The following is a 20,443-nucleotide window of genomic DNA, read 5'->3' on the forward strand; positions in this document are numbered from 1 at the left end:
TATGTTGTTCAATAGTGAAACAGGATTTTGGCTAGAATTTTCTTCTGAGCACTATCTGAAAAGTGGGTGGCCCTAAACTACATGTATGGTAAAGCAGGTGGAAAGTTTGGGGGTCTCGGACACTTGCGAAGCAAAGGCAGGAGATTAAAATGATCATGAAAAATATAAGAGTGGGAGACATATTGAGTTCTAAGCCGATAAAAGCATGTTCGACCTTGTAAATGTGCATTTAAGTATTTCTAAAGGTTAGTGTTATAAGCTGATAATTTCATAAATACCCCCTTAGGAGAGGATTTATCTTTGACATTTCTTTTCATTAGGTCTCCTTGTTACAATGAGTTATATATGTAGATGGCTGTTACATGCTGGCGAGAACAATGGAGTATCAAGTACTAATTTCTCATGAGATTTCCTGCAGAATCTTGCAAACATCTTTGAAGAGTGTCTCGCAGGAATAGCAACAGATTAAATTTCAGACGGCACACTCATTCACAAAGACTGCTGATAAAGAGTCTGCCAATGTAGTTTCTGCATAGTGGGTGTGGTAGTCAGGTAGTAGTAGTTGTTCATGTAAAGGGTAGTATATTCTCGTTCGATTCTCTGCACACTTCCCTAGCCAGCCCTTAAGGAATGGCACGGAATCTCCGTTTGGAACAGCCCACAGATTCAAATACCTTGGATTGCCAATGGAGAGTTTGCCGATATATTCTGCCTTGTAGAAGTACAGTGTAGTAGTAATATAGGATTGTTCATTTTTTGCTTGATTCCTGCCCACATAGATGGCAACAAAGAGTTCTACAGCTCCTTTGACTTCAAAACAGCCCACTGTTTCAATAGACTGGACAGCCGATTAAGACTTTGCTAATATATAATGCCTAGGAATTGTAGTAGAAGTAGTTATGTAGGAGTATACACCGATTCGGTTTGGGGGTTTTATGTACCTGCCCGCCGGTGGCGGCGCTATAACTGGGGGGCTTCTCCGATCCAGCTGACAGTACAGAGAGCTCGAGAGCGGTTACTAGCTAGCGGAGCAGCGACCCTGGCCGGCCTGGGCGAGGTTCGGTATAGGTATAGCATACCCGTTGCAATGTAAGCTAGCTAGCTGCAGTCAGACGCCCCCCAGTTATGGCGTCACCTTATGAGGGCGCACTTCCACCAGAAGTCGCCCGAATCGGTGTATAGGACACCGGTACTCTATTCTTGCTCAATCCCCTGCACACATACATGTAATTTCATCGTATCTCGCGTCTTCCAAACAGCTCACTGCTTCAATGGCCTGAACTGCCAATATATTCTACCTAGAGGTTGAAGTAGAAGAACATTGTCAGCGTAGCATTGGTAGTAGTTGCCGAAGCGACATGAGCGTCATAGCGTGACAGTTATGAGCGCTATAGAAAAACTCAATATTTTTAGTAGATACACGTGGGATAGTTAATTCTTGCTGGATCCCTGCAGAAATGGTTCGCAATCGCAAGAAAAAGTTCATCAATGTCTTTGACTTTCAGACGGCCCATTGCTTGGTCTGGACAGTCGTTTGCGATAGAAGCGTTCTCACCGTCGTAGCCACTTTGGGTAGACCCTTGCCCTCTAGTATATCGGCCGGTGAACATAGTTTCTCCTAATGGGAACAAACAGAATAGAGAATACAGAGATGAGGTTTTGACGTCCGTAACAAAATAAGGAGTCATCAACATTGGTATGTCTGTTGAGAGCCAGAAGGGTGTTGATTATGTGTTACATGACAGGAGTTAACACCCTTCTATCTCTGAGTAGATGATATGACAAGTAAAATGACCCAAATTTTCATAACAGGTTGTGAGATGGACTATGTATAATTTCATCCTTCCTCAAACAGAGAAACTAAGTCAAATATTTACAGTAATATACATGAACCAGTGAATACATATACGTAGTTGTTATTGCATTCAACAATGATCCTTCAATATGGGTACTTGTGCATGAAGATCCCATTTTCATTTTCCCATTAAACGTTTGATTAACCATTCTACCAGTAACGGCAGTACTCCATGGCATGTTTATGTTAAAAAAACTGATTAAAGTCCAAACATAAGCATGAGTCTTTTCAGTTCGAAAACTGGTCAAGTTCATGAAGGAGTCCAGATTCAAGTTCCATCTATTAGAGCACCAGAGCCTGATCAGTTAAAGACAAATAGGCCAAGGTTTTAAAAGATCTTTTTTATGAATCAGGCCTAGTCCAACATCCTAATTCAATCAAATTAAATATGAGATGATGGGCCACTAGGGTACTCATATCAGGTACATGTATTGTATTTGTTTCAAATTGGCTGTTTTAGACAACCTGCTCAATTTATTTTTCCTTTGATGGACAAGTCTTTAAGATACCACATATCATGCACGTATGCAAAGGAATAGGGGAGAGCAGGATACATGCAATGTGCAGACAATGCGGCATAATGCGAGGCAAGGATCAAGAACAGTTGAAAGGGGCATGCAGGATGGCAAACTCCACTGACTTCACCAATGTCATCTGTTTCAATTGCGCCTGATATTTGTGCGTACATCTTGTAAACGAAAAAGAATCTTGAGTATACAAGTAGCTATTATACAAAGAATCATTAGACACATTTAAATCGACTTGTATCCCAGGCACAATGTCAGACCCTTTCCCAAACTGACAGTTAATTTGGTCTCAGCCATTTAGGGTTATTTAGTTTTGTTCGGTCTATTATACATGTATTGCTGGTTTAGAGTCGACCTCGTCAATGTAAGTAAGGGGGTACGGATAGTGTCCTAAATAAAGTGTAGTAGCTAGACCAGAAGCAACGTTCCACCCTAACTTCATGGAAGGGGGTCCAGATTGAACTGTTTACAGTCTGTATGCATGAGCCCTACGTAAACACAAAATAATTTTGGGGTCCGACTAATGCCAAGTCCTGTCTGTAGATACCGTACATTCTCACACTTAAATCTATTAGCTTGAAAACATACAAGTATACATGTACACCAACAATCAATTCATTCTGTTAATAGGGTTAGACTGCAAAGCTAAGGAGGGGGTCAAAGCAAATGTTAGGAGGGGGTAGAATATAGAATACGATTAGAAAGAGTAAAAGCACAGACTATGGGGGAGGAAAAAGTAATATTGGCATCATGGGGTTCTTTGAAATGGGGGGGGGGAAGTGAAATATTACCATGTATTTACTAGGATGAGGGTGGGGAGAGTGGGCTGGTTTGGATAGTGTAACCGTTTGGCAAACAATAATACAAATATTGGGTGTTCAGGGTAATACTTTCAGATCAAAATCAGTAACCTATTCCACTGTACATCAAGTGGGGAATAATGTCCAAAATGTAGTGCTATTATTATTAACCAAAACTAACTAAAAATCAGTCTTGTCCTTTAATCAATACTTGTAGATCTTCTACGATCATAAAATTCTACCAATGTACACTTGCTGTGCCTTGTTTCTTCAGTACAAGTACATGTTGCTTACTACAACAAGCATTTATGCTTTCTTAGGAGTTAGGTAAAATAACCACCACTACTACTACTACTACTACATGTACATGTATTGGGTTGGTCGGCTCATATTGTACATGTTAAAATGGACAGATTATTCTGAAGATACTACTTTGCAATTGATATGGCAAATATTCCTGTCTTTAATACCAGATGCTGTAGGAAAATCCAATGTCTCGTTCATTTTGCTTCTTACATACTGGTGATACTTTTGTTGGAATCTGTTAGAATTTAGTTTTGTTACTGGAACACGAGACTGCATCACATATAGAAACGTTGTGAATTAATTAACAAATAGAAAAGATACAGTAGATATATATCACAGAGCAATAGTGCAAAACTCATAGTATACATAGAAACATAGAAACATAGAGAAATAGTATAAAGATGGATAAACGGTATACTTACGGCTTGCACACCCGCGGCTGTACACACTTTTAGGAAGTTATCAACATTTCTTCTACACTTGGCTTGGGTTAACTTAGGCTGTGAATGCAAAAAGAACAGAGAACATAGCAAAATCAGATCAGGACTAGAATTATTCATGTCATGATGTGTAAACCTAATGGCCCGAATTCACAAAGGAGGTTTAAATTTAACCAATGGTTTAAATCCTCATTTACATAACCCATGGTTTAATATTGGACCTCTGACTGTGTCACGCTTATTTTGCGCTAATTTTAGACAATGGGTTATGTAAATGAAGATTTCAACCATGGGTTAAATCTAAACCTCCTTTGTGAATTTGGAACAATGAGTGTACTCTTTACATGTACCTGTACCTTAAAGGAACATTTGAATCTGAGTTCAAATGTTTCATATAATACTTCCAACAACAAACAAAACTTTTTTGTTTTTCAAGCAAAAGATCATCAGAAAGTATTTTTGGAACGGAAGTTACTTCTTGTGATTTTCTACTTGTGTAATGTATGTCGCAGAATTAGATCTGTATCAAATCTATCCTATGGTATCATACTCATAGAAGACTGTCGGTAACTCGAATTGTAGCCTTTGCCAAATCAATTTGTCTGTATTGAGCAAGGACGATAAAATCTTGAATCTTGAATCTTGAATCTTACCACTGCAGTGGAAGGAACGTGGATGCTTGATATGACGTGAGATTTAATGTTATTAGCTAGATGACATAATACCACCCCGTCCATCAGCGCTTCTGCTAGATCCTCTGGTAAGGACACTTTCAATCGCGATTCAATGCACTGAAAAACAAGAAAAGAAAAAACAAGAATGGATTAATAGATTAAATATGTAAGCCATTCATTTGTTGTTGTTGTTGTTGTTGGGTTTATTGGTGCCATCCATTGGCTTGGTGTGAGAGGGCGTCTTGCTCTCACATCTTCTGCTCTACGTTTCTGTGATTCCGATACTTGCCCAGTGTGTGAGATAAAGACTTACATGTACCTTGATCTTTGTTATTGGCGTAGTACAAGGTTATGGAAGATTAATCTCTGTGCTCGTTCCTCATTATTGTCAGTTATTTAATATTAGAACTGGTTGGAAGCAATGTTTTAGTTTGTATTCATGTTTTGTACCTCACATTTTGTACTGATTGTTAAAGTAGAACCAATTTTGTTTCACAATTATCATGATTCATGAATGCTGGAAAGAAAATGCAACAATAACAAAAAAAACAAAGTTTACTCTAGCACGAACATTTAACAAACAGACAGGATTGATTCATCTCATTTAAACACACCATGCAAACTAATCTAAAAGAATTCATGAAGTATTCAAACTACATGTATATTTTTGAAAATAAATGTAATGCTTCATGTGAGAAATATCTACAGGTGCCCTTTTTTTACTATAAAGGTTTATGCACATGAACATTTATAACTGTATCCTAATGGAACATTTTAAAATAAGTCAGCTTTGTATATGATGAACTTAAAACAAAAGAAGCTTTGGACATAATCCAATCCAATCCAAAAGATATTTGATATAGCGCTTTTTCCTTGCAGTTACAAAGCGCTGCACACATGCTCCACAATGTTTGGGCCACTTAAAAACAAAAGTTAGACACATGTACATGTACGTACATGTACATGTACATATAAATATACAGTTTGTCTTCATGTGGCAATGGATGAAAAGTCTACACACTTGCCTACAAGTTTTCTGCCTACCTTTATCAATACAAACAACGCCCTCACAGAGTGATTCATTTCAATTAAGACATTCATCAACACACCATGCAAACAAACAAGAGCAACAAATCAATAACCTAAAACATTGCCAGACCAAGAGGGCATTACTCATAGCCTTTTGTTTAATGACAAATGACAAAAATCAGTGACAAATCAGCTGATAACCAATCTGAAGCAAGGATTTCACTAGCTTATAACAAAAACTGTAATTTGTCACTGATGACAAGTTTTGTGAAACACCCACCAGATGATGTGTACACTACAGGGTATATTTCATACAACAGTGATGATAATCATTATCCTATGATAAATCATTCTCATCATCAATTTCACAGGTCTTGAGTTAACTTCCAAATCAACATGTTCTGTAGATAATTAACTCGCTATTCAATAGAAAATGCCAATGACTGTACATTAGAAAATGCTAATGACCGGTTTTGTTCTAGAAAAAAGGGAATACCTGGTCAAGTGTCTGCTCTAAGCGCATCAGTTGACTGGGACTATGATGTACATATACATCATCATTTTATTTTTAAAAATCATTAGAAGCTGGGGCAGGACTACCATTGATAAACCTTGAAATGTATCAATTTCCAACAACCAAAACTCAACAAAAATAGCGCAAATAAAAACAAGCAGCAAAAAATGATGACCCCTGATGAAAAAAAGGCATGCACACAGCTAAAGAAGGCAAGTCAAAGTGATCTAATACATCACATCAGACTAATGGCAGACTGGTACCACTTCTCACTCACCTTCTGCATATCCACCACACTATTGTAATCACTGATAGTGTGTATGGAATTCATCCAAGGCTGTGCACACTAGAATGGTGCAGTGAGAAATAAAGACTGGTCATTGCTTTGGACTGGTGTAAAAACCTACATGTCTACTCGGACACCGACAGACTAACAATGCCCATCACACCAGATAGACTGACACCAGAGCGCCCAAACAATTACATTTGATGCTTAGAAAACATCAATATTTTATCGGTTTGGAGTCAGTTTGCTGGAGAAACTGGGGTATAATGCCCTAATCCAGTCAGATCATTAATCCTGTAAATGTAGTACATGTACCTAAACCAGAAACTAAGTAACAAGAACTATCAACAGATTTCATGGCGTACAATAATCTGGGTAATTGCTTGATCAAATTTGTATTATGGAATACTTCCTCTCTTTTTACCAGTAGGAGAATATTAAATAGGTGAAGACAAAATCAACTTCCATTAGAAATGCCATTCAAAATAGTCGTAATTTTTTTCTTCGCAAAAAGGCAACGTACGGGCTATTTCCCTGTTGGATCACCTATACAACAGTGTGCACTGAAAAGTCTTAATGAGCTTGCAGTCATATTTTAAAAAAACTGATTTTTAGCTTAACAGTATGAAAGTGCATAATTTGAACGGTTTGGAAGGTATTGGAAGCCTGAAGTAATGTACATTCAAAATAAAAAGTAGTCATGAAATTGAATAAACTATCTTCGCAAAAGTTCATAGCATACTGCAGCAACTTACCTTTCTTAGTTGTTCAATTCTTTCTAGCTCTTCTGCCCATTTTGTTTTTTCTCTCTTTGCAGTAAAGTTTGCTTGAAGACCGTCTCCCGTTGGTTTGCCACCTCCTATATTGAATGCTAAGAAAAAGAAAGGAGGGAAGAGAGGGAGAGAGAGAGAGAAAGAAACAACTTTAAACTTTTTTTTTAATCAGACCAAAAGGTAATGGGGAAAATGGTTATGAAGATGGCTCAAAACTTGTTCAATACCACTCCCCTTGTTCACCATAATATATATTTATTATCATTATCAACATCATCATCATTATCACCTTTGTCGTCGCCGTCATCATATGAAATATGGAATTAACTCACAGCTACAACATGTTAAAATCAAGAAAATGCAAGTGAGTATGAAAGACGATGTCTGAGAGACAGGTAGAAAATTAAACAAAACAAAAAGAAAAGAATGATGTATTTTTATAAATGTAATGCTTCCTGTGAGAAATTTCAATTATTTAAACATATTTGTGGCTTACACCCAGTAAATAAGATCAATTTTATTTACTGGGTGTAAGCCACAAATATGTTTAAAAGAATGATGTAGTTTTGCGATATATATTCTAGGAAAGGAAATAGAGATTACCTGATCTAGGTTTGATATTAGAGAAGGCTGAACTGCTGTTTGGTGAGGGTGAGTTTCTGGAATTGTTTGCTGCCTCCGTCTCTCTCCTGCTCCCTGGGGGTGGCGATGCTCTCGTCTGATGATTGCAAAGAAAACACAGGTCAAAGGTTAAAGGTGACCAATCACATACAAACAAAATTATTGAAAGTTAAACCTGGTGAGTGTTTCATAAAGACTAAAATCAACTTTAATTTGGACTTAACTGTGGCAGGTCATTCATGCCACCGTTTGCTCTAACCATTATGATCTTTAGATAATATTTTTTCCTTCAGTAAAGAATTATCAAAAAATGTAAATTCTGTAGATTTGTGACCATGAATTGTACGTCCTTCAGAGACCAATGCCAGTAAATGGTGAAAGCAAACAGTGGCATGAACGGCCTGCCATACTTAAGTCGAACTTAAAGTCGATCTTAGTCTTAGTGAAACACCCCCTGTTCTAAGAAAATCTACTAATCCATGGTGGGAGTCAAGCTCTTTATTCTGTTTAAATTAAAGCAAATTTAATAATATTAGAGTCGATTTTCTTTTTTAGATACAGTACCTACATGTAGCATCAAATACAATAGTCATGACCCCAAAATGGATGCAGTATGTGCACATTTACCTTTGCTCTTTCCCATCATGCATCTAGAATATTCAGCAGGGTTCTAAATCAAAAGTTATTGAGCCAAACCACAAAATGAGGAATGATTGTCCCTGTAGAGGTGTTGTGGTCGAGTGGATATGTCACCGGACTGAGGATCACAAGGTTCGCGGTTCAAGTCCTGCCGCAGCACTAATGTCCTTTGGCAAGACATTAATCTACATGTGCCACACTCAACCCAGGTGAGGTAAATGGGTACCTGGCAGGAATAAATTCCTTGAAATGCTAGAGCGACGTAATGGCAGCCATGCTAAAGCCGGGGTTATAATTTCCAAAGCTCTTTGGAAGCGCATAGAGACGTTACAATGTGATATGCGCTTTACAAGAATCGAATAATATCATTATTAAAAGGGTTGAAAGCCAAACTGTTTTATATATCTGTCCTGCAACTTACCTTGTAATAATTGAGTACTGCGTCCCTCTGGGCCTGTTTGGTCCTGGTCTTCTCTTCTATCTCCGTCCTTCGTGTGACCTGAGCCTTGTGCCTCTCTGGGGATACTTGGTTGGTTAAACTAGCATCTGAGTCGGACGCTCCTCGTCTCACTCTTCCATTGGCCACAGAATGGTTGACATTGCTGGAGGAAAAGATGAGGGAATTGTTTATATATTTGGGGTCGATACACATTCAGAAGGGGATTTACAGTATTCTCTTCCATACACGTCTATCTTAAGCACAAATGTACATTTACTTTTTTTGAAAAAGGTACAGCTGTTCTCTCAATTTACTGAGCTTCGAGTCAACAAATCTTAGCGTTGAAGATCAAACAAATAAAAAAAAAAACACTGAGAACTTAATAAGCAACATCTAGAGATTTATTTCTCAAAATATGATTTGGAGATCATTATGACAAACTGGTTCTACATGTACATAAACTTTGCCATTCATGTATTAGTTTGTATTTCTTCCATGCCCCTCCATGCCCCCAAGAGGGAGCTGTTCAAAAAATAAAATTCACTGTCAATATCATTGTCATTATAATGTTGATATTGTCACTATGGATAAAAAACATAGAAATACCACGATATCCCAAAGAGTCATGAGAACTGTGTAGACAAATACATAATGCTTTCAATTTACCCAGTAAGAACTTATTACCGTTATACCACTGAATGTGCAATCAAGCCTCTGAAACCGAAACCAGTGGTAAACATGCCTTTAATAAAAATTGCATAAAAACCACACACACTGAATACATGCAGTGAAAATATCATGTCATGAAAACTTGCAAAGAAATTAACTACAAATTCATTTTCTCTTTTCACTGGGCATAAATACATGTCTTGAGGTCAAGAGAATATTACCCTTGACTTCATATTGTAACAGAATTGATAAGTTTAAAGTTTAGACTATTTTACTGGTGACAAGACAATTGCTCTGGCGACATACGTGCTTGGGGTTTTCTTTCACCAGACACATGTACAGTGTACATAGAAACAGTGAACTACTGAATTATTAACACCCACTGAACATTTTATGTTTTTGTGTTTTTCATAACTCAAGGACAAAAGGTGGACTGGTTGAATTACATGTAGGACCTTATAAAATACTTTTAGATGTAAGCTTTAATATGTTTAATACATTATCAAGAAAATTAAATTGGGACCAAACATTTTTTCACAGACTTAAACAAATTACAAAACTTTGTAAGTATGAATAATTCAGATGTTAACTGTACATAGATTAAGTTTGGGGACAGAGATAAGGTAAACAGAGCTACATCAAGGGTTGAAGTTCAGCACCCTTTTTCATCAAACTTGTTACCTATAACGAATGCTAAGATCCTATGACATATTTGCTCTCAGCCAATCAAATGCAAATACTTCAATAGCTTATAACAATTCTTGTAACTTTCTATTGATAACAAGTTTCATAAAACAGGGCCCTGGGGGGTATTTCACAAAACTTGTCATCAGTGACAAATGACAGTTTTTGTTATAAGCTACTGAAATCCTTGCTGCTGATTGGTTATCAGCAGACTTGTCACTGATTTTTGTCATTTGTCATTGAAAAAAGGTTTTGTGAAACAGGGCCCTGAACTTGTTTACTGTGGTAGAATGAGCACGGAGCACTTGTCACCAGAGCATATATCGTAGAACCCATGTTACCTATATCTATCTCCCGTTGACGCCCGTTTACTCTCGTCAGTACCTCCGACTGTAGCTCTTCTTGGTGCTTTCTTATCACTGTAAAGTAGTAGAGTCCATTATAACATTAGAGTAGCAAAAAATGAGAATCAGAGGTTTACCGCACCAATACAAGGATTGAATATTTGTTAATTACATCATAGTATTAATTAATTATGTATTTATCACAGTGACTGAACTGGGTTAGAATTTTTAATAAAATGGTGAAACTTACAATCGTAGAGTATGTGAAATTGTGCAAAATTTAAGCAATGTTCTGAAATGAAGCTTGCTAGTGTGCTACTCAAGCCGCTAGCCATGTAGGTATACATGTACATGTAGCCTCAGTACATGAATGTTTGATTTGTGAAATTAAGTAATGAAAAAAAAGTAATGAACTGCAATATTTTACATGGAAAACAAATCCAGCTATCTACACCGGATTTCGAATCTGTTAACTTCATCATTCATGATAGAGCAGACACATCATTTGAACTACACATTAAATTGTATTTAAACACTACGTTTTCAAGTACACGAGTATCTATGTTTACAATGTATTCATACAGCAGCATCAAACTGTAGAAGCTGCGAAGATCAGCAATTTAAAAAAAAATGCATTTATTGGTTGTCAACCACTATCCCACCCACAATAGTGCTCAGATTTATCGCAATATTGTGGTCCGTGGAAAATACATACAATACCAAAATAAAATTGTAGTCATAGGATTGATCTACTATAAAATAGGGCTTTTTATTTACTTCAAATGCACAACAATCTGTGTCACTAAGCTGTATCATTTACCTCAGTCATCCTTTTGACGTATTTTTTTGCATCTGTTGTAGTGTTACAAAAGCTGAAATGCAACATAAAGCTCTTTTAGTTATTTTTTCTCCTTCATATTGCATTGAACCAAGCTTTTTTTTGGTCTAGCTTCGGCTTGGCTTGCCTTGCTTTGTTTTGTCTTGCCTTTTTTTTCCAGTTTGGTTGAATATTTAACAGGTTTTTGAATAGGTCCGTTAACTTCTGAAGTGAAAGTGCAAAGAAAAAAAGGATAAAAGTTACCTCACCATCTTGCTCTTGGATGATGAAAGAAAGCAGTACAACACATACTCCAGGACAATTGCCCCAGTCAATATCATACGATGTACGCTAACTGAATTCTTAACTTTAATCCTAACCAACACTATACATACATACACCTACAGCTGTGTTTATCTAAATCTAAATCTGACCCTTATTCTATTAAACTACATGTAAAACACTGGTCCTACCCCTAACCCTTTATCTTACCTTTAACCCAATTCTAACCCCTACTCTATTCCTAAGTACCCCTATATCTAGCTTAGAACCCAAACTGCAACCCTAACCCAGTACCTTAAACCTAATTGCAATCCTAAACCCAGCCTTAACCCTGACCCTAATCTAAAAGTCAATTAGAACCCTACAAATAATCCTAACCCAGTAACTTGAACCCAACTGCCACCCTAACCTAAAACCAAATAGCAAATCTAGCTCTAACCCTTTACCTAACCTAACAACCAATCGCAAACGAAGTTAACCCTAACCCTGAACCCAATTTAAAACCCAATTGCAGCACTATAAACCTAACCCTGGCCCTAAACTAAAACCCAATAGCGACCCTAAATCTAACTCCATTTCTTTGACAATGCAATTGTGTCCGCGGAGCATGTGTTGGACTACTGAAGGGAACCTGCAAACCTGTACATTCAGGTAGATGTACAGAGTACTTACACGTAGAGGGATCGCGGCCTTCCAATACTGTGTGACGCCGACGTTGACGATGAGATTGTTCTCCTACTAGTGCTGCTGATGATGATGATGGAATTGATGAGGTTACCATAGAAACCCAGCATATAAAGCAGCAGAGAAGCCATGCAAGAAAAATCATAGAAATGCAGCAAAATGCAAGCATGTTCCAACAGAAAATGATCGAGAAATTAAAGATCTCGAAAAGTGGATTAATACCAAAAAAACTAATCAAGCATTTAAATGGCTTGTCATTTTTGCTTGGTGAATGAAACTCATTGAATGTGTGAAAACAAGCACCAATTAAAGAAGTAAACTAAATGAGCTACTTAATGTAGTTATTAAGAGTTAATGATATCTATATTTACTATATCTTTGCACTATGTATATTTACACGTATACGCAATACATGTGTGGAAACTTCCCTTCATTGTTTTATTCACACTGTTTATAACTGCCTTACTACAATAAAAAACGTAAATTAATTTGCAATATCAAAAAGCATTGCAGAGACTGTGTACCTGTAAAAGCAAACATGTAAGTAAATTTCCTTTGTTTTAAAACATTGTTTGGCAGCGTGTTTCTACAAGTTCATCTTTAAGACACCAATAGTATACACAGAGGGCAAGAGATCGGCTTTGATAAAGAGAGGAAAACATTTTGTTTTCTTCAACAATTCAATTTTTTTTTTCAAGAATGAAGATCTGGAGTCTCTGCAATTAAAGTGTCAACATACAAATTCCCTGCGATCTAGATTTATATGTAATTGCCCACTGTCCATTTTGGTTTCCTTGCAAGTTAAGAAATACCTCAAGAGAACAACAAAAAATCTTCACCAGAGATCAGAAAGGAAAGGATTTTTTATTTTATAGGATTAAGTGAGCTGCAAGGAAATTGACTTTTCTTTAGTTATCTACTTTCATTTTTTTTCTTTTTCCCCCCTCCAATTACTGGGCAAAATATCCTGTCAACACAAGAACATTTTCTAGCCATTTCCTCTGATTTCACATTGCCATACTTAGGAATTCAACTCAATTAATACAAGGCCTAAACTGGCTATTCAAGTTTTGAATTGCTGTTTATGTCCTGCTATTTTAATTGGCTGTCAACTTTGATCTGCTACTTTGAAAGCAGGAGCAAATTTTCAGTGCAATTTTTTTTTCTGCGTGTCAATGCTGATATAGAAGAAAAACATATTGTACTTTCATTTTCAACTTTTACTAGAACCCTCCTGTCTACTACGACTGCCTGCACCCCTAACTAACCAATGGAAGAGCCCAAATCAATTCCTCAAAATGCACAAGTTCCCCTAAACTCATACCTCAACTTAAAAACTGAATCAAGCCTAAAACAAGATGCATGCATGTTAGTAAAGATTCCTAGAGTCCCTTCAAGCAAAGTACAGTGTACATGCAAACCTACCTGTTTCCGTTAGTGGTAGCTGCCGATGACCCATTGGCTAGTTTGCTGGCACTTAGTCTTCTTTCCTCATTCCCGACGATGACCCCTGGCTTTTGTAACCTACTTTCACTGCTTAGTCTTCTCACACCAGCCGTTTCTTGAGAGTTCACAGAAAGTCTATCATTGTTAACATGTGTTTGTTCTCCATTCTTCTTCCTTTGCTCTTCCTCCACTTCTGCCCTTAGTCGTTGTTCTCGCGCTACTCTCTTCTTCTCCTCGTACAAAGCCTTCTGTCTTTCCAGCTCCTAATCAGATACAAATTAGGGATAAAAAGCACCAAGAAAATGAGAAAAAAGGGAAAAAAGAAAGAAATGTTAGATGGGATTACATATTGATGACATTAATGGTAGTTTTGTAGCAAATTAATAAATACATAGTGCAATACTACATCAAATAATAGCAATAATGATATTAACCATGTATGGGATAATGTGGCTATGATTAAATTAATCAAGAGCCAGTATCACAAGCCTCCAGTAAGGGCCAGTAACACTGTGGCCACAGATATAACTAAATACAGTACTACTCAATATACTAATATATCAATAAATACATTAATATATAAATAAATCAGTAAAAAGAAAAAGAAAAATACAAGTGAATAAACCACAAAGGTGGTTCTTGTTCTTCTAATTTTCTGTTAATGTAGGAGCAACAGAAATGTTGTGAATTAAAATCATAGTAGCATATAGTAGCTGTAGCAGTAAATGTGAATTTACAATGCCTTTTAACAATATACTGCAATTTACATTGTACAATGTAAGACGGCACCTTATTTCACGTTACAGGTTATAATTTCATTTTTTTGTGAGAGTAGCCTGCTGCAAAAATAAGCATCTGCAACAACTTGCAGTGTCATGTGCAAATGTAAGTGGTTTTACAGTACTTAGTATACTTTAAGATTCATCTAGTTTCCTCTTGCGGTGTATTTTCTATCTCAGCTTTTACGCTGTAGCAAGACTTTTTGGTTATCACTTACAATGTATTTCATAATTTTGTCATGTAATCCTTCCTTCAATTAAGCAGTGCTCACCAAAAGATTACTTCAAGTAAACTGTCAGGCAATTCAAAAGTGCATCAATTAGGGCATTATCTTTCCAATGCAAATCGTTTAGAGTATGTTAGCATAATAGCATTCATGCACTTAGAAAGCTTTTTAGCTAAAAAGTATTTTTTTTAAAGAGCAGTAAATCAGGTCATCATCACTTCAATAACTTAAAAGAATGAGAAATGTATCATGAGAGATAAACATAAACCATCTTGATTGGCATGCGTATCCAGACAGAAGAAAATAAAAATCAGGTTGAATGGTGAAAATGTTATCTCGGCATATCCTGAAGAAATAAAATTTGGATGAGAATTCCCAATGCAAAAAGTGTAGGTTGAAATGAATATGCTTCAACCAGCAGTTTTACCGAATTTTGGGGGATCCAGTGTTGAATGACAATATTTCTTGAATAATTGTTGTCATGTGATAGAAACATAAAACCCAAACTGAACACTCAAAAAAGAAGATAAGGAAAACCCATTGAATATTAAAGCCAAGAAGCACGGCAATGCCAACAAGGAAAAATTAAAAAAATCTTCAAAATGTCACTACGTATTATTTAAATAATCTTTATCTTTCTATCTTTCTGAAAGTGACAGGAGTTAAAAGTTTTTTTCAATGAAAAGTTCCATAAAAGTTTTCTTGTGAGTCAAGAAAATTTAACCGGTGCTGAGCTTAAATGTACACATGTATGTGTGGTAGTAGAAGTGTAATACCAATTCATAAATAAACAAGTTTGTGAGCTGCTTCTATGCAAATCAAGATTATTTGAACTTAATATTTTAAAATTCACTGAGACCAAATACAGAAAATGCTTTGATCATCTATAGCATACATGTACACCAGTTGTTAATGACTTGTACATTTGTAATCAATGAAATTTATCTTAAGGTAGATTTATTTTTTTCAAAGGAGAAATTAATTTATTTAAATATACATGTACATGTAAGAGCACCCCATCCATTTGGGAGCTTCATTTTAAGTCAAACTTAAAGATGAGGGCTTTTTCTTTAATTACATATCGGAACAGAAATAGCTAAATAAATCAAAAAGATAAAATAATAGGCATTCAAAATAGTGCATAATAGATATTCCATTCAATAATATATGTCATGTTATTTAGTCCATAGCATCATTAAAATATGTATGCCATAGTTCTGGTTAGTTGTCAGAGTGTAACTGATAGTTTGATAACACAAGGCACATTCTCAGAACAACCATACCTTAAAACAGTTTGGATTTTGAAACTCGTAGAAAATAAGTTCATCATCCTAAAAACAATGATACATGTAGATATGCTTTTCTTTAAGTCTGTGAGAGTATTCCATACACATTAATTTCTAATCCGAGAGCAATTGTCACCAGAGCAAAAGTACTGTATGTCTGACCATACAGTGTCAGAGTGACAAATGCCCTGGGCCCCATTTCACAGATCTTGTCATCAGTGACAAATGACAGTTTTTGTAATAAGCTAGTGAAGTCCTTGCTTCTGATTGGTTATCAGCAGATCTTGCTTTTGATTGGTTATCAGCAGATTTAGCACTGATTTTTGTCATTTGTCATTGAAAAAAAGGCTTTGTGAAACGGGTCCCTGGTATGAAAAATTAGCACTGCAACTTGAAAGACTACGTGTAGATCATAGAAGAACTGCACCAGGACAGGACAAAAATGTGGTCTTAGAGAGAAAATGGTTAAAGAACTTGATCTTAAGCCCTTTATTTCACTTCTATCCTTCAGGTGGTAAGGCACATGTTGATATCTACACTGTAGGGCTTAGTTTGCAGACATTTTTAGGGGGCAATGATTGCATTTTTTTTATATTAGCCAATGTAGGATTAGGATTTTAAAAATTTCATGGATTATTGTGATGGATATTAGTATGGAAGGAGTGTGTTCTAGGCCCTCAAGGATATGGTCGACAATTTTGCCAGGGATACCAGTTGGTTTCAGCTAATGAGCCATAAAAGAGACTTAGTCAAGTTGGAGCCTTAAATCAGGCTCTGGCCCAAAACTGGCATCCATTTTTTAGCTGAGATTGACAGTTTCTCCTCACATCCAAATAGAAAATATGATTCAGACCTAACCATAATTTTGGTTTAATGTTGGTTTTATAAAGAAGAAACATTAAACCTCTCAACCTCCATGCTGCAAGGGGCATACTTGGAGAGACTGAGCATAATGGCTGGAATTGGAGAAGGCACTTTATCTTAAAACCATGGTTTAAATCTCCATAAGCTTAGCAACTGTATTTATTCATGTCCAATAAATGGGCAGTGGGGACAAACCCAACCTTATATTATCAACAGTAGCAATTTTAACTATCGTTTAGATCATGATTTAAATTCAGATCTTCCTCATGAATTTCAGCCAATATAATCTCTTTAAACAGCATAGATCTGAACCCCGTATTTCTAAGAGTTGATATCAATCGCAACTAATTTGTGATTGATATCAATCACAACTTGTTTGCGATTGATATCAATCGCAACTACTGTACATGTATGTACATATTAAGAGATAGGAGACTGCAAACTTGTGATTGATTGGAGGACTTGCGATTAATTTGGTTCATTCGCAACTCTTTGTAAGACGGGGCCCTGGTTAATGTTTTCAATGCCGCTGCTATGGAAAAATGTATGAATTTGAACAGTGAATCAAAATCAACAACAAAAAAAAACCTGCCACACAAGCTGCTCAGGTGGTAGGAAAAAAAGTCATGATGCTGGTTGGGAGTGAGAGCTTTGATTTTAGCTTTGTCCACGTCAGCAGCTTTGCCACTCAGCCTACGAGCTTGGTTTTGATCGGCAATCCATGCAGATTTGAGATAGAAAACTGGTTCACCGATACATACATAATCAGTCACCTTCGTAAATGGGTCCAGCTCGGCCGACGTCGGAGTCTGGACGGGGCTCTGCGTAGGCGTCACTCCATCGTCGTCATCCTCGCCGGCATCGATGTAGTCGATGTGGTTGTCGTTCGGTCTGAAGGTCCGTGAAGGCTCCGGGATGAATTTCTGTTGCCTCTTTTCTTTCTGTTGGGAAGCCCTCTCTGCCAGGTACTTTGCTTCTTCATCTTCATTGCTTGGCTGGAAAAAAGAGGAAAAATAGAAACGGTACATGAACAGTTAACAATTAAATTATTCATACCCTTATCAAGTTTTGTAATTTTGTAAGTACCTGTATGTGAAAAATTGATTTTTTTTTTTTTTTTTTTTTTTTTTTAAAATATATTTTCCCCTTCCATTGATTTGTCCCAATTTATCTAAAAGTATTCAACAAAGCCCTTATTGAACCACTCCAACTTTCATTCTCCAGTTACAAAAAACACAACAATTTTTTAAAATTTTAAGTGGTATGAATTATCGAATTGTTAAGTGCATACCTGCCAACATTTGAAAACAAGAATTAGGAATTTCTAGCACGGTATGCCTTCGAAAATAAGAAATCTGTACCCTTAACAGGCGTTCGCACATGCAGCGGCAGTGTAACTGGCAATACAGGGTTTCTGTACAAAAAAGCGAGTACAAATTTGCTGATCGATCATGCAGTCATTCAAGGCACGCAATACGTGAACTATGAAATCGCGGCACATGATAAAACAATCTTCATTTGGCTTAAGCAATAAGAATAAAAAATAAAAAATAAATAAATACAAAATTGAAAATTTCGAAAAATCTGAATATTCTGAATTGTTAGGTCTTTGAAATCCTAAAAATCAGAATATTACGGATTATTTGGAAGGGTTGGCAGGTTTGTAAGTATCTCTCTAACCAAACATTATTTTAAGCCACTCGCTTCACACATGGACACCCGATTCCCAACCATTCAACTGAATCCACATAAAACTTCCTATCTTGGATGCGATGCACCCTCTTTAGCTTGTGCAGGTAAGTAGGACAGACTGCAATATTAATATTTTTTCTCATTTTTATTAATTGGACATCTCTACATGATTACATCCATGAAAAACCTTAATGATCCAGGTTCTGAATTTTCATGATTTATACAGGTGTAAGTTTGAAATTTGGGGAATTGCAAGCTCACCTGTTGGAGGACGAGAAAAAAATTAAACCATGATTGTAATAAAATCAGACCAGTACCGTATTTGGATTGTATACGTGTACCATTTGAAGCCAATTTGGCCTTTAATCAGACTAGAGGATTACTAAGCACTAAATTTTGATTATTAGTATTCATCTAACTACTTCAGGAAATTACATTTTTCTTTTCAATTTTCATATGTAATGTCATTGTGATTTCTTTCAAAATCAGATTGCTGTCACATACAGAGTATGGTAAGCTTTATAAGGACATGCATGATTAATTCCTCCTCTAAATACAACCTTTTTTCCTTTCTTTTTTTACCTCTGACGAAGACCACCTTTTATCTCCTTCCAAGTATCCAGAGTCGGCCATTTTGAGTTGACTCATCTTATGATTGAAGAGTGAGATCTCATCTTGCATACTGCAAAGAAAAACAAACAAATAATAAAAGGAAAAATTAAAACATCAAGTTCATCTGATTTATGTTATCAAGATTTAAACTGTTTAAATTATTGTTTGACTGACAAGAGAGATTAAAACACACATGTTCATTGAGTACTGAATTTTCTTATTCCCACAGATTTAAAATTCAGAGACTATATGGTTCCCTTTGTTAAAGCTACTTTTCTATTTCATCTCTTTCACTTCAACTTCATGATATAGTATCTTTCTCAAGTTGGAGTAGAAACCCTTTTTAAATGCAAACTTACTCATCTACATTATATGAATGAATAACTTATAGCTCTACATTGTAAATTAGAGCTGATTCACATTTGACATGATGTACCAAGGCGGCTTACCTAATGACATATATGCAAAATATGCATCATTTTACTGTTTCTTATAATACAAAGATAGCGAGAAGGTTAAAGGTAAAGACCAGTTATGGTCATGCGATTGCATTGTGAAAGAAACGTTGTGGAATCGATCAGAAAAGGTTGATCATCTAGCATCTAGCATCTGCAAGGTTCTGGAATTATCAAAATGATAAGAAATTTGGCCCATTCTTCGTAAAGTTACAAGCACTATCACAGAAAGATGTATATGGGACTACCCTATATCTCTCACAGACCATGAGAGAAACAAATTTACCAAATATATGAATTAGTAGGCGGTTTCCCGGCAAATTTTTTATCATCATGTATTAGTCAAAACATATTCTTTCACATGATTGGTAATGAGAGCTTCCATTTCATTTTTTGAAATTGGGGCGTTTCCAATACTGGTCTTTACCTTTAAGGACCTTCTGTGCATGCAGCTACTTTTTGTTTACATACCTACTTGCCATTAATTTACACATAAAAACCCTGTTGCAGTTTGCTGCAGTTTGCTGCATTAAGTACAGTTTGAACAAGTCATAAGTGAAAATAAATAACACCTGTATAATCTGTATTCTTACAATACATCTTCCACACAAATTAACATTTTAATTGATATAGATCATTCACATTATAAGGGAATAATAATAAAATCATTCAATCAAATTTTGTATAATTGAAGCATAC

At 36.2% G+C, this 20,443-nt stretch overlaps 1 protein-coding gene across 5 annotated transcripts in view; it reads right to left on the reverse strand.

The window, feature by feature from the left end:
• Positions 1-1,178: 1,178 nt before the first annotated feature.
• The window catches only part of LOC575134 (leucine-rich repeat and calponin homology domain-containing protein 1), a 50,041-nt gene continuing 30,776 nt past the window's right edge, over positions 1,179-20,443 (reverse strand). For 2 of the 5 annotated variants that reach the window (XM_030982208.1, XM_030982213.1), the window contains 11 exons: positions 19,260-19,359; positions 17,747-17,980; positions 13,809-14,092; positions 12,372-12,446; positions 10,598-10,675; positions 8,886-9,066; positions 7,808-7,922; positions 7,187-7,302; positions 4,582-4,719; positions 3,911-3,988; positions 1,179-1,618 (listed from right to left, as the gene is read on the reverse strand). In XM_030982208.1, the coding sequence (XP_030838068.1) occupies positions 1,502-1,618; positions 3,911-3,988; positions 4,582-4,719; positions 7,187-7,302; positions 7,808-7,922; positions 8,886-9,066; positions 10,598-10,675; positions 12,372-12,446; positions 13,809-14,092; positions 17,747-17,980; positions 19,260-19,359 (1,516 nt within the window). In that variant the 3' untranslated portion in view covers positions 1,179-1,501. The remainder of the gene's footprint in view (positions 1,619-3,910; positions 3,989-4,581; positions 4,720-7,186; positions 7,303-7,807; positions 7,923-8,885; positions 9,067-10,597; positions 10,676-12,371; positions 12,447-13,808; positions 14,093-17,746; positions 17,981-19,259; positions 19,360-20,443) is intronic. The other 3 variants (XM_030982210.1, XM_030982211.1, XM_030982212.1) reach the window with 3 other exon arrangements.

This window comes from Strongylocentrotus purpuratus, unplaced genomic scaffold (assembly GCF_000002235.5).
Source record: "Strongylocentrotus purpuratus isolate Spur 01 unplaced genomic scaffold, Spur_5.0 spur5_scaffold_12, whole genome shotgun sequence".
NCBI lineage: Eukaryota > Metazoa > Echinodermata > Echinoidea > Camarodonta > Strongylocentrotidae > Strongylocentrotus > Strongylocentrotus purpuratus.